General features: G+C 49.0%; 9 protein-coding genes across 9 annotated transcripts; 4 read left to right on the top strand and 5 right to left on the bottom strand.

Annotated features, from left to right (window-relative positions):
- Window positions 1-2: 2 nt before the first annotated feature.
- Window positions 3-1,186, bottom strand: BDR25DRAFT_357215 (uncharacterized protein; the record flags this gene model as incomplete). The annotated part of the gene is made up of 8 exons (XM_033695778.1): window positions 3-122; window positions 157-210; window positions 251-301; window positions 419-568; window positions 628-716; window positions 751-923; window positions 957-994; window positions 1,022-1,186. The coding sequence occupies 8 exons, from the start codon at window positions 1,184-1,186 to the stop codon at window positions 3-5; spliced, it is 840 nt and encodes a 279-aa protein (XP_033545692.1).
- On the top strand, window positions 1,076-2,184 carry BDR25DRAFT_289792 (acetyltransferase). Its single transcript, XM_033688471.1, has 2 exons — window positions 1,076-1,376; window positions 1,441-2,184. The coding sequence occupies exons 1-2, from the start codon at window positions 1,260-1,262 to the stop codon at window positions 2,053-2,055; spliced, it is 732 nt and encodes a 243-aa protein (XP_033545693.1). The 5' UTR covers window positions 1,076-1,259; the 3' UTR covers window positions 2,056-2,184.
- Window positions 2,185-2,246: 62 nt separating this feature from the next.
- Window positions 2,247-3,936, bottom strand: BDR25DRAFT_289796 (uncharacterized protein; the record flags this gene model as incomplete). The annotated part of the gene is made up of 3 exons (XM_033688472.1): window positions 3,738-3,936; window positions 2,889-3,683; window positions 2,247-2,807 (listed from the first exon to the last, which is right to left on the bottom strand). The coding sequence occupies exons 1-3, from the start codon at window positions 3,825-3,827 to the stop codon at window positions 2,247-2,249; spliced, it is 1,446 nt and encodes a 481-aa protein (XP_033545694.1). The 5' UTR covers window positions 3,828-3,936.
- A 363-nt stretch (window positions 3,937-4,299) lies between these two features.
- On the bottom strand, window positions 4,300-5,165 carry BDR25DRAFT_155562 (RTA1 protein; the record flags this gene model as incomplete). The annotated part of the gene is made up of 3 exons (XM_033683962.1): window positions 4,300-4,625; window positions 4,682-4,924; window positions 5,006-5,165. Coding segments are annotated over 3 exons (729 nt in total), but the record flags the coding sequence as incomplete, so codon positions are not given.
- Window positions 5,166-5,192: 27 nt separating this feature from the next.
- On the bottom strand, window positions 5,193-5,852 carry BDR25DRAFT_357218 (uncharacterized protein; the record flags this gene model as incomplete). The annotated part of the gene is made up of 4 exons (XM_033695779.1): window positions 5,193-5,404; window positions 5,464-5,591; window positions 5,621-5,737; window positions 5,797-5,852. 4 exons carry the CDS (start codon window positions 5,850-5,852, stop codon window positions 5,193-5,195), a joined length of 513 nt encoding a protein of 170 aa, XP_033545696.1.
- A 297-nt stretch (window positions 5,853-6,149) lies between these two features.
- On the top strand, window positions 6,150-8,223 carry BDR25DRAFT_53635 (SecY protein). Its single transcript, XM_033698709.1, has 3 exons — window positions 6,150-6,263; window positions 6,355-7,378; window positions 7,429-8,223. The coding sequence occupies exons 1-3, from the start codon at window positions 6,254-6,256 to the stop codon at window positions 7,820-7,822; spliced, it is 1,428 nt and encodes a 475-aa protein (XP_033545697.1). The 5' UTR covers window positions 6,150-6,253; the 3' UTR covers window positions 7,823-8,223.
- On the top strand, window positions 7,864-8,444 carry BDR25DRAFT_53659 (uncharacterized protein). Its single transcript, XM_033698710.1, has one exon. It carries the CDS (start codon window positions 7,972-7,974, stop codon window positions 8,263-8,265), a length of 294 nt encoding a protein of 97 aa, XP_033545698.1. The 5' UTR covers window positions 7,864-7,971; the 3' UTR covers window positions 8,266-8,444.
- Window positions 8,445-9,532: 1,088 nt separating this feature from the next.
- On the bottom strand, window positions 9,533-10,949 carry BDR25DRAFT_289800 (uncharacterized protein; the record flags this gene model as incomplete). Its single annotated transcript, XM_033688473.1, has 3 exons — window positions 10,626-10,949; window positions 10,101-10,541; window positions 9,533-10,061 (listed from the first exon to the last, which is right to left on the bottom strand). Exons 1-3 carry the CDS (start codon window positions 10,847-10,849, stop codon window positions 9,533-9,535), a joined length of 1,194 nt encoding a protein of 397 aa, XP_033545699.1. The 5' UTR covers window positions 10,850-10,949.
- A 144-nt stretch (window positions 10,950-11,093) lies between these two features.
- Window positions 11,094-12,776, top strand: BDR25DRAFT_289805 (uncharacterized protein). The gene is made up of 2 exons (XM_033688474.1): window positions 11,094-11,579; window positions 11,632-12,776. The coding sequence occupies exons 1-2, from the start codon at window positions 11,421-11,423 to the stop codon at window positions 12,445-12,447; spliced, it is 975 nt and encodes a 324-aa protein (XP_033545700.1). The 5' UTR covers window positions 11,094-11,420; the 3' UTR covers window positions 12,448-12,776.
- The last annotated feature ends 295 nt before the right edge of the window (window positions 12,777-13,071 follow it).

Genomic DNA, 13,071 nt, shown 5'->3' on the forward strand with positions numbered 1-13,071 from the left:
CCTTATGTCTGTTCCCAGTTAGTACTCTGGGCTGGGTGGCGATCTCTTCCCCAGTTAACATGGAAGGTGGAAGAGAAGAAGAGATATTGCATACAGTGAGTGAGAATCAGATTTTTGAATATCTAATCTTTCCATGGGAAAGATAAAGGATTCCACTGCACAGGCAACCACTTCCCCGATGAAGAATATTGAGCTGACGGGGTTCGAGTGCTGGAAGATCCAGAAGAGTGACTAGGTCCATATCCGCGACAGGCGAACAGAAAATGCTAAGTGAATCAAAATTTGTATAACCCCCTAGGAACTGGACACAGTGGTGATGTTTAACCTAGCGCATAATTTTAATCTCAGGAGCAAAAGGCTCCATCATCCACTTCTGGATCTTTAATTGTTTCGTTCTGCTAATTTTCTTAAAATACACCCCAAAACCTCCTTTGTCAACGGTATCACCAACAATAGCAACCTCGTGGCTATCCTCCCGGATAGCACGCAACATCTGAGGCGGGGGCTGACAGGGCTCTATTCTGCTCTTCGAAAGGGCCAGAAGACTATCCTGCACCATGAGAAAAGCCTTCACAGCATTTGGACATGCTAATAAGTAACGCTGGGATTGTTTTGGGGGCAACAAACTAAAGTCCGTGATCCAATGACCCAGAAGGGGTTCATTTCATTCAGATTTGCAATCCGGGACAACAATAGAGCGAGTAATGGGGCGTCCACTCACTCTGGAGTGCCCAAATTTATTCTCGCTACATTGGCCTTTAGTTTGTCGGCAGAATGAGAAGATTTGAAGTCTGCAGAGATATTCATATCTGTCAGAAATCTGACGTTTAGCCTGAGCCTCAGTTCGCGTCGCAAGGCGATTTTTGACGGCGATTGGTAGGATTATGATAGCATATATAGGTGTTTTGGGGTGAAGATTAAGGCTTGTATGTAAGTGTTTGGTGGAAGGCTAGGACTAGCTGAGAAAGTGTGAATGCCATGTCGGGTGGACTTGCTAGGTCGGTCTAGCTCATCACATGACAGCCCGCCTACACCTGCCGAGTTCTCGCCTATCTGCATCTTGGATGCCAACTTCATCAACTTCAAGTGCCACATCTTTCCCCGCAGTCAAGATGACCAGTGAAGCCTCTTCTTCGACCCCCCCTTCATCCTCTTCACTCATTCCTAACCCCACATTCCTCTTCATCCCTTGTTGACACCACACATTTCGGATGACAAGCTACCCCGCAACTACCTAAAGCCTCGAAGAACACTTCGAGATGCCAATTGAAGTGACCCGCATGACGGAACCGGATATTGACGGAGCAATCGATACAATACAGCAAGCCTTCGCTGATGACCCATATAATCGTTGGGTCTATCCCGACCGGTCAAAGGTATGCTTCCTCCATGCACCTATAACGCTTCGCACCCCCATAAACGACCGCCAACCGTTTCTAGGTCTCACTCGTCCGCAATCGCGTCTCCCTCACAATCCGCTGCCGCTGGGGCATAAAACATGGCCTCTTCCACGTCGCCCGCGACACCACCAACCCCACCAAAATCCTCGGCTGTGCCTTGTGGCTTCCACCCCGCCCGCCTTCACAACCGCAATCTTGGTCTCTCTACCTCTCATTCTGGCAGCTCTGGCTCTCTCAAATCCAGATGAACATTTGGTATGGCCGTGGCGGACTCTCCACAACCCGGTATTGGATTTGGAAAGCGCGGCAAGCAGAGGCACAGGAACAGCTGTGGACAAGTGAGAAGGGGTACTACTTTTGCAATATTGTGACTGTGTTGCCGGAGGCGCAGGGGAAAGGTATTGGGAAGGCGTTGATGGAGGAGGTGCTTGGGCAGGCGGATAAGGAGGGTGTGGGGTGTTATCTTGAGAGCAGTAGGTGTGAACCGAATGTGGCTATTTATGAGAAGTTTGGGTTTAAACTAGTGAAGCATATGAATTGCCAGGATGGAGAAAGGGAGGAGGGGAAGATTACGCTGTATTGTATGATGAGGGAGCCAAGGTCGGTGGAGACTGAGGATGAGAGTAATGGGAAGAGCGGGGCTGGAGAATCCTAGCTGGGTTGAGAATGTTGGCAGCGTTGCGGACCATTTTCCCGGCATCTATACGAATATTCTGGGATATGGTGCTCTCGGAATAGGGTAGGACTCATCAGAAACGTTCGCTCCTCAATCGTCAGACATTTCAACAAATCAGTCACCTAATCCTCTTGATACTCAACGTAGTACTGCCAATCTTCATCCCTCCACTACTTCTCCTCAAAAACCCCTCCCATACCTCCATCATCCCAGCACACGCCCTCCCACCCCTCAAAAACCCCCCTGGCCCCAACCTCCCGTCCCCTCTTCTCCGTCAACCTAACAACCCTATACGCGTCCTCCACCGCACCCACCAACACCCGTTGATTACTCCTCACGACCTCATTACTCACCGCCTGTAACAGTCTCGGAATCAAGTCTTTCATCCACCACATGTTTGGCACTAATCTCACAAACGCAAACCACCACGCTATGATAACTAGAGCGCGGGGTTCACGCGCTTTCACGAGGGAGATAAATTCCGGAGGCATGAAGGTCGGGAAGACGACGATGCGGACGTAGACGTCTGGTGTGATGTGAAAGTGGTAGAGGGAGAGGAATATGGGGGAGAGTGCGTGGAGCATGGGGAGGATGATTGGGGGGTGAAGGTCGAGTGGGGACGAGGGAAGTGGAGTTGGTGGATCGACGAGGGAGTGGAGGAGCGTGAGGAGCGGCGGTGGAAGGAAAGCGGGGGCGGGGTGTTGCCCGGAGTGTGGTCTACCCCAGGGGGCCTTCATTAATTCCCAAGGCTGGAAGGGGAGGTCTTGCATATCTGGCCCTATAGATGGTGACGAAGGCGTTGAGTATGTGACAGGAGGGTTTGGGTATTCGGGCGTTTGGCCGAGTTCAGTGTCTGTGGGTGTGTACGTTCTCGAGTCTGGAGGGGTGTTGGTGAGTGGTGGTGGAGGTAGAGTCCATAGCTCTCGTCGGAAAATAGGGAAGACGGAGAGTTTTTCGATGCCGGAGGACCATTTCAGACTTGCTAGGATTCGGAGACCTTGGGTCATGGAGAGGAATAGAGATACCCACTTAAACATCTCGTCATCGTTCGCAGTAGCATCAGGATGTGGGACCAAGACTTGTAATAGCATTGATGTTAGGAGAAGTGACTCATAATTATTAGTGGTGATGTTTTGGATCGTACGGTTGTATGCTGTTAACGTTTTGTGGCGGTAAAATGTCATTAAGTTCTCGTTTTGGATAGACGGACTGACTTGATTGAGCTGTGCGGCTGTGATGCCAAGTAAAGCGAAGAGGAGGTAGGAATGGGACATTCCCATTTGTGGAAGCATGTCCCGATTGATCTTGTGGATGATTTCTTCTTTACGAACGGTAATTGATTTCCACGTGACGGTCTTGTAATGGTACAGGAGCTCGAGATCGGCTTTAGTAAGTTGTCCGGCGGAGGACATTGCGGCTGGAATGAGCCATGTTGGAGTTTGGAGAAAAGGGGACCCGAGTTCCTCGTCTTGAGTTGTGGCCTGATATAAGGCCGTGCTTGAGATTTTGGGGGATACACAAGCTGTTTGTCGCTTCATCTCTAGGGAGTAAATGCACTCGAGTTTGCGTAGTGCGCAGTAGCCACATTGTGGTTGCGCCTCATCACACTGAATCTGAAGTTAGAAGGACATAAGTAGTGAATGTAGGTAATATTATACTACCTTTATTCTTTTGCGTTTACATATCAGGCAACCTCCTCTCGACTTGTGGTGTGGCCGTTTGCTCACGAATGCAGTCGTTCGGCGTGTCATTGTTATGATTATAGAGATTGTCAACTTTAGGTCGCAAACTACTAAAGATTATAGTAGTAAAATTAATGATATAACATGGAGCACGTCAAAGAGATATCCTAGATATGAGGGTTGAGGAGGATGTTGTTCGAGAAGGAAGGGCGGACGAGACGAATAAGGTTACGCCCGTAGCGCTAAGCTAGTCAATGCGTCACGACATGCCCCATTTGTTGGGGGCTAATCTGGAGAGGAATACCCTTTGAAGATGGTATAATTTCGAGTTCTATAACTGTCAAATGCTTCAATACTGAAAATGGACAAAATGGAGAGAAATGCTAAGTACAACTCAGAACGCTCCACAAACATCTCATGAAAATTTGACACCAATCTGCCCAGGTAATCGAGCTAGCTCCACTACATTACCCCTGCTCAACTTCCCATTCTCTGGTACATACTTCGCGGGCTGCAAGATCAACAACGTGATGAGCGCAAGGACCATGAGCAATGTATCGAACACATAGAGGTACCACTCATGTGCCATTGGATATGCAGCATTTCCCATGCCATACTCGACGAGACGACAGGCGCAGCGCGCAAGAATGAGAGAACTCACGCTGTACAGAATCCAGAGCACCTTGCGCCAGTCATTTGAGACAGGGGTCACCGCGGCGTCGCTGGTCTTGTTCATTCGAATGTGGAATTCGACTGCGACAGCGAGGAAGAAGGCGAAAGTTGAGACTTGAATTGCAAGGCCGGCTTTGACAATTTTATCGCCCGCGATTGCGAGCTCAAGTTTCATAGATCCCATAATTGAAGCGCCTTTGCAGATTTGTTAGCACCTTGTTCTGATTGTTCGCTGCGCTGTGGAAGCTCACCAAGCCCCTGAATGATAAGTGTGCTCACGTCGGCAGTCACGAATATTCGCGTACACCATTTCGGTTTGATAATTGAGACTTCCTCCCCGCCGGCTAGGCAGATAGTTCGTCCAAGCATCATGTAAATTGTGGCAGCAAAGAAGAGTGGTCCGATTAGGATAAAGCATCCTTGGATGATGAAGGGTGCCCAAGACTTATTATTGTAGTGTGATCCAATTCGCGCAGCGTAACCTACGACTTCGCCTGATGCCGGACTTGTTAGCACTTGTCTGAAGAAACAGCAATTGACTTTAGGACAAGGTTCGTTAAGGATGCAGCACTCACAAATGGCGCCAACAACAACCCAGATCATAACCACCTTCCTGTTCCTCAGGAACTGCCACAAATGCAATGCAGCGAGTATAGAGAAGACGGTGATGGCCATGATTGGCCCCACGAGAGATGGGACGTAGCGGTACATCTCAAAATCGAAGGCTTTTCCCATGATGAAAGCTGTGTTATATCGGAACGTCTAAGGCGGAGGATGGGACAAAGGATCTGTAGTGATATTCGAAGTAGGTGAGAAGATAGTGGCTATTTGGAAGTTTGAAGCTGGATGTACTTCGAAGGAAGGGAGAAAGCGCGTTCTTAAACACATATTGCGGCCGTAGATGTGCTGTACGAAGATGTGTGACATGTTGGTATCCTCCTGAATAGAAGAACTACAGGGTATGTTCGCACTCGCTGGGGGAATTCGCAGTCGCTTAATTGTCTGTATTAGGGCCCATTCAGAATGGAAAGACTTGTCATGACAGTAGGCTGTGCATTACGTTGGCATTCACTCGCATCTTTCAAAGCTATGGTCCAAGCTTTGACGCTAAACTCGCATTCGCAGATTTGACCAATCAACAATGACCTCTCCACGAAGCACCTTGATCCTAATCATTTTGAGGACCGCACCCTCTCCAGACCAAAGGGCGATCATTCGAGATCCGCTCCTGGTATGGAGAGGAAACATGGAGGATGCGATTCAAGTAGAAGCGCCATGGAAATTTTTCGCATGGGTTCGATAGCAGCCTGAATGTGTAGAGCATTCCGCGCTTGAGATAATCTTAAGGACGACCTGAAGACTCGACCATTTGAATGGGAACGCTGAAACAAAGGAGAAGGACCAGGAGACTAAAATGATCATGTTTCTTATACTTAAGCTTGATATCATGGGATCTGTTACTCCTTCCCATTCCTAAGCGCAGGAGGGGAAACGCCTCGGATGGAAACCAACGTGCCACTACAACCTATTGAAAGTGAAGGCAGCCGCGTTGGTGATGAAAAGTTTCTGAAACCATCTCACTGCCGACGTGTCCTTTAAGTGTGTCGAAAAGAGTCGTTCCCAGAGAAAGCCCGGTTCAGGGATGAAGCTTGGCGCTAGCCAGCTGACTAACCCACTTTTAGCGATTCCATTTTGGAGAACACGGTGGCAGCTCACCACGGCCTGCCCACCTCTACTCATCGTCTCTTCTATAATTCTCCAACACGTCTTCTTCACTCCCTTCTTCTCCTTTGTCTTCTTCTCCACTGGATTAAATTGCAACCATGTCCGGCTGTAAGTTCCTCCACTGCGCACAATTAAGCGCATACAGCCCCTTCGCGCAAAACGAATCAGCGAGCAATACTAATAGCTTAATGGGATGTAGTACGGTTCCTTGACCTTGTAAAACCCTTCGTCCCCCTCGTCCCCGAAATTCAGCTTCCAGAAAGCAAGGTTCCTTTCAACAACCGGCTAGTATGGACGGGCTTAACCCTCCTAGTCTTCTTGGTCATGAGCCAGATGCCTTTGTACGGAATTGTATCCTCGGACACGTCAGATCCCCTATACTGGCTGCGTATGATGATGGCAAGTAATCGGGGTACTCTGATGGAGCTGGGTATTACGCCAATCATCTCGTCGGGCATGGTTTTCCAACTCTTAGCCGGAACTCACTTGATTGATGTCAACCTGGATCTGAAGTCGGACCGCGAGCTGTACCAGACGGCGCAGAAGCTTCTTGCCATCCTCATATCCTTCGGACAGGCTGTGGTCTATGTCATCTCTGGTCTCTATGGCCAGCCCTCCGATCTTGGCGCCGGTATCTGTGTCCTTCTTGTCATTCAGCTCATCATTGCCGGTTTGATCGTCATCCTCCTAGACGAGCTTCTCCAGAAGGGGTATGGTCTTGGAAGTGGTATCTCTCTGTTCATCGCGACCAACATCTGCGAGTCGATCATGTGGAAGGCTTTCTCCCCAACTACCATCAACACTGGTCGTGGACCTGAGTTCGAGGGAGCGATTATCGCCCTCGTTCACCTGCTTTTCACCTGGCCAAACAAGACGATTGCTCTCAAGGAGGCTTTCTACCGCCAGAACCTCCCCAACGTTATGAATCTACTCGCCACCGTTGTTGTCTTCGGTGCCGTCATCTACCTCCAAGGCTTCCGCGTTGAAATCCCCGTCAAGTCTGCCCGCCAGCGTGGTGTTCGCGGCTCATACCCTGTCCGCCTCTTCTATACCTCCAACATGCCTATCATGCTGCAGTCCGCGCTGTCCTCTAATGTGTTCTTAATCAGCCAGATGCTGTTCTCCCGCTTCTCTGACAACCTTCTCGTCCGCCTTATCGGTGTCTGGGAACCTCGTGATGGATCCGCTCAACTATTTGCTACATCCGGTATTGCCTACTACATGTACGTTGCTCTCGCATTTTCCATGCTACTTAAATACTAACAAAATATAGGTCTCCCCCCCTCTCCATCACTGAGGCGCTCTCCGACCCTCTCAAGACGGCTGTCTTCATCGTTTACATGCTCGTCGCATGTGCCGTCTTCTCTAAGACTTGGATCGAAGTTTCGGGGTCCTCTCCCCGCGATGTCGCCAAGCAGTTGAAGGAACAGGGTCTCGTGATGGCTGGCCACCGTGAAGAGTCTATGTACAAGGAGTTGAAGCGCGTCATCCCCACGGCTGCCGCTTTTGGTGGAGCTTGCATTGGTGCTTTGTCTGTTGGTAGCGACCTTCTCGGTGCTTTGGGCAGTGGAACTGGTATCTTGTTGGCCGTCACAATCATCTACGGATACTTTGAAATTGCAGCTAAAGAGGGAGATATGTCTGGTCTTAAGGGCATGGTCATGTGATAAGATTCACCTTTACCCAGGAAGATTGAAATGCTGTTGGAGTTGGAATTGAGGAGATATTCGATTTCCTTGAGGTGATTATAGTCAAGGATAATGATGCGTTCTTGATAGAGGCAGGCAGCATCGTGTATACTACCTAGTGGGAAAAAATGATACTGGCTGTTCTTGCTGGATGGTTTTTGTTACTGGGCGAGATAAAAGTTTGGCCTTGGAACTATGGGCATGACTGGTGGGGCACTTTTGTGTATGTGAATCTAGTTAGAAGTCAGTATCGGGAGTTAAAATGCTATTTCGCTAAGTTTTGCTGCTGGGAATGGGGCTATGGTAGTGTTGTGGGGTACTGGGTATTGTGTAGGTGTAAGATCTCGTTTTTAATCGCGTTCATTTCATTTTGTGTTGAGTTTGCATGCCCTGTTAAAAGGATTATGCGAAGGTCGTCTTAGACAGGATTGTTGGAACCTTTGGCTACTAAACAAGATTAGGAAAACTGTTTGAGAAATGGCGAACAGTGTAGATACAAGAGAGCGATCTGTTTGGTCGTGTTGTGGTTATGCTAAGTCTTGATACCTTCTTCAAGATCAACCTGTCTTGCCAAAATCATTAGGTACAAACCCCCCTATTGGGCTGGGTTGACAGGCGCTTGAGGTCGTCAACCATGTCCAGTCGAGGTCGTTAAGGTGTAGTGGTCTGCACGTTGTGTTAGAGCGCCTCACTTGGAGGACTCGATTCACCTGCGAGAGGTGTATTTCCTCTTAGGGAATTCGCCATCAGGTTAATCATATTCTTTCATCCCTATCCTCTTCACAAAATAACACAGTCCCACCCTCCTCCTCCTCCTCCTCCTCCTCCTCCACCCCCAAAATCCACAGCCGCACCACCACCGCCACTCCCGGAATTCGTTACCACCCCGACATCGACTGCAACCATTCCGGTCGCTATCGCTACCCCCGAATCACCTTCCTTTCCATTGATCTTAGCATACTTTCCATTCTTCTTTCGCGAGAGTTTCCGACATCCATAGTACCATAATGCGAAGAGGAGAATGAGAAGGATGACGACGGCGAATGTAATTCCGATAATGAGGTTGGTGCGCGGGCTGGCGGGCTTGCAGCGAGAGGAAGACGGGTCGTCGCATTTTCGGGGTTGGAGGTGGGTAGGGAGAGGGGCCATGTGTGGGATTGGAAGTTCGAGAGAGGAAGTGGTATGTGACGGCGACCAGGTTCGTAGTGCTTGTGGTCGGGCCTTCGAGGTTGTTGTGGGAGTATAAGGTACTCAAAAGAGCAAGGCTACGCTATTGTGAAATGGAGTTTAGTGCTCTCATGTACCACGTAGCCTGCGCCTCATGGATAATTAACATTGCGAATTGTGTGGTGTGACTCCAGTCTGGCTTTGGCAGTCCTAACCACACAGCTGAGGTTCACGAAGTGTGGCGCCGCACAGCCCGCTTCAACCCTGCTTTAGCGAGAGGTTGCTCTCCAATGAGCCAGAAGAGGAAGGAATGGGACGAAGGAAGGTTTCGGGGCGACAGGTCCTTGTAATTTGTGGAGCCGAACACGATATCTATTTTCGGGTTGTGAGGATGTGAAGGTGAGGGATGGATTGAATTGTTTTGCTGCTCCTCTTTGTTTTCCTTCCGAATTTGATTGGATGCCACTGTAACATCTCAAGTAACCCTCATATTAAAGGAGATTTGTAATAAAGGGAAGGATTTCAAAACCGCCAAAGGCAGAGCAGTCGGTCATAGAAGCTGGTACTTATGAATGTCCTCTGGCCCTTCGTGTTCAGCGAGGGCTGGCAATCGCTTCCATAGTTCATGCTCTTGTGCTCTTCAAATTTTGCGACCACTTCAAAGCGCCAATCTTTTTCTCCATTCCAAATCAATTTCAGGATTCGGGCTCCAGCATGCATACAACTTGCAAGGAGAAACACTTCCCCGCTCTCGGGAAAAGAAGAGTTAAAATCCATATCTAGGAACTTCTCCAGGAAAAAAGGGTTAGGATCCATGCCCAGGAACTTAAGCCGCCAGACCCCTCCCTCAAGATTGAGTTCGGAAAGAACGGTTCTTCGACCATTTACGGATGCGTAAATGAGTCGTATATGATCGTCATAGCTGCCTGTGAGAACAAGGCTTCTGCGCTCGTTGGCATGGAAGGGGAGAATGGCAGTAACTCCAGCTCTATGAATCTTTCGATCGGTCCACTGATGCTTCATGAAATAACCATCTGCCACTGCAGTGTTTCTCAAAGAGTGGTTGTTGTTCTCAGGCAAGGACCACAACTTGAGGGCGCTGTCGTCTCCTCCAGTGTACATACCCGATCCATCTGGTAGGAAGGCTAGCGTCCAAGCTTCAAGATCGTGCATTCCAGATGCTCCCCGCCGCATCATCACAGAAGACGAGTCCACGAGATTTGCATCTTCTAGACATACTGATCCATCAGAAAGCGTTATCCCGACAGCGCAGAGACTACGATGCCATGAAAATGCTGTGACAATGGTGTCTTCTGACGCGAGTTGTAAAGTCTGTAAATGACGTATCTTGGGAATAACAGTCTCGTATCCAGGGGTCCCAAATACAGCCTGCCCTTGCTGGTCTGTAAGCTCGTATACTTCGATCGAACCGGTTGATGTCGCTGCACCGAAGACAAAAGGAGGAAAATAGGCTGGCGAGAAGTGAAGGTCCAGAATTGCCGAAGGCGTTGATAAACTTTGCAGTATTTTCCTAGTTTATTTTAATACTTCTAAACATGCAGTGCATGGGCTGTTTTCTGGCGTATATTTCGGGATGAGGAAAAACTGAACCTACACACTGTTTTCTTGTACATGGAGTAGTATCAGGCTTCCATTTCGCTGCTGAGTTTTCTTCTCTCTTGTTTCCTCAGGTGGTTCGGACTCGGTTGGAGGATCTTCTACTAGCTTTTCGAGATTGTAAGTCCCTACAACGGCATACTGGGGATGCAAAGGCCAGAATTCTATGCAGCTCGGAGGGAGGTCAAGCGTGAGTGATATCAGATGCTCCACTGACGGCATATTTGAGATCACCGTCCACAGAATCAACACCACAAGTTTAGATTGGCTCCTTCAGACGACGCGAAGCAAGTTCTTTGAAACATGTTGAGGCGCCGCTGAGCGGTTGGAGTGGGGCCAGAGGTATATAGTGGATAGTGTTAAAATGATAAAAAGAACCACGTGACAGGGTGGTCCGTGTTAGCGTCAGCAACCAAGTTCACCGTTGTCATCCACGTCTTCAACATCTGCGTCTCGACTGCCAATTGTCGATGCAAGACATCATCAGCACCACGAATCTCGGTGATATTGTCTCGATTTCCCAATCAGTGTTTGAAGTCACTTGCAGCTGATCAGGCACCGCCCTCTGTTGTCGAGTTGATGCCTTATTTATCCCAGCATCGCCTCAGTGCTGCCTACGCTAACCGCCGCCACTATCAGCTCACTGACCGAAGTCAACTGATGAAAGTCGGTATTTAAGTCGCCTGAGTGCGCGTGTCTTTCGTGTTTTCATTCATCACACGCGTTCTTAAGCGACTTCTCTCTTGACCCATCCCTCAATTGACACCCTTTCAGCCAGCAGCAATTCACCAATATGTCTCAACTCCAGGACACTCATGTTACGGTCTCGGGCCAAAGATCCTCAAAGCGGAAGAGAGCTCAGGTCAACTATTACGAAGATGTTTCTGACTTCGAAGATCTTATGGAGGAAGACAACAGCCAGGAAGTAGTCGGGGAGTACTCACAGCCAAAGGTTTGTGAAGGCCGCTATCTAAATTGAGGTAGTTGGACTGATGACAGAGTAGAAGCGCAAAGCGTCACGCCCGGTACGACCGCTTCCAAAGCGCAAGATCTTCCCGTTCCTCGAGCTGCCTGCCGAGATTCGAATCATGATCTACGAATACTGTCTTACGGATCCTCAAAACATCCATCTCCTCTCTGTGACCGAGAACTATCGCCGAACAGTGGAACGGGCCGATGTAACCTATATGAAACGGCGCCTCAACCATTGGACGAACAGTAACATGTCCAACAACGAAGAATTAGATGAGGTTGTGGAACCACGGAAACTCGTGCCTTCCATCCTCGCAGTGAATAAGCAAATTTATAAGGAAGGCCGCGAGATGCTCTACGGCAATGCATTTGTCTTCAGCGATCCTTTGGCCTTGCATTCGTTCATGGCCAACATCGGACCTCGCGCCGCTGCACTGCTCAAGGATATTACGATCGGGTCATGGCAGTACTCTCGTGGTATGCACAAGGCATACAATCACGCATGCTTCGCAGTCCTGGCGTTTGCAACCAACATCCAGAAGTTGAAGCTTGACTGCTGGTTGGGCACCGGAAGCCAGCCCAAGTGGGTTGCCCGCCAGATTTATCGTGATGGATTCCCATGGCTGGAAGCTGTTGCTGCAGCTAAAGGAAAACTAGATGCGGCTGTCGACGTGATAGAAGTCCGTAATGACAACTTTTCAGGACGCGGCTGGCGGAGTCGGTCTCAGGTCAATCCGGAGCAGGACGTGGAGGATTTCAAGAATGAACTGAGACGGCTCTTAGGCGCGCAGATGAAGAGGATTAAGGCAGCACCAAAGAAAGCAACGAAGAAGACTAAAGCGAATTGAGAGCGGCTCAATCTCGGTACATAATTAGACGGGTGGATATTGGAAGGGCTATAGAACGGGTCGATTCATGAAACGAGCATGGCCTTTAGATTTCACAAGTGGTTACGGAAGGATTCATGTTCATGGTGCCATCGATATGATCAAAATGTCTGGCCTTCAACTGTGGGAATGTTAGCGAGCATGCATTAGTGAGTTGAGTTCTAGCATGGGGTTTATAGTGTATCTGAATCCGGATTCGAGCAGTCGTTGCAGAAGGATCTGTATATATGACGGCAAAACCATATTACGGCCAAACATGTCAAGATTTCAATTGTGGGCATGTTAGCGAGCATGTATTAACCGAGTGTTAGGTTCGAATATGGGGCATGAGTGGGCATGTATCCCTTCTATACCTATGGCGTTTCAACGGGATTTCGGGTGTGCGGTCATATGATATCACAACCCCATGACCCCAACATCCCAGAAACACTGATATCGTTGAAAAATATCGGGTCTCCAAGCCTTTGCGCGACTTGTCCACGTTGCTCACAAATGGTATTCGGATTGACATGGCTTGGATTCAGTTAATAGATGACACTCTTCCAGACTCTATTCAACCAGGAATTTGTGAAATGTGCGCGGCGG

Source organism: Lindgomyces ingoldianus (assembly GCF_010093535.1).
Source record: "Lindgomyces ingoldianus strain ATCC 200398 unplaced genomic scaffold BDR25scaffold_23, whole genome shotgun sequence".
NCBI classification, from domain to species: domain Eukaryota; kingdom Fungi; phylum Ascomycota; class Dothideomycetes; order Pleosporales; family Lindgomycetaceae; genus Lindgomyces; species Lindgomyces ingoldianus.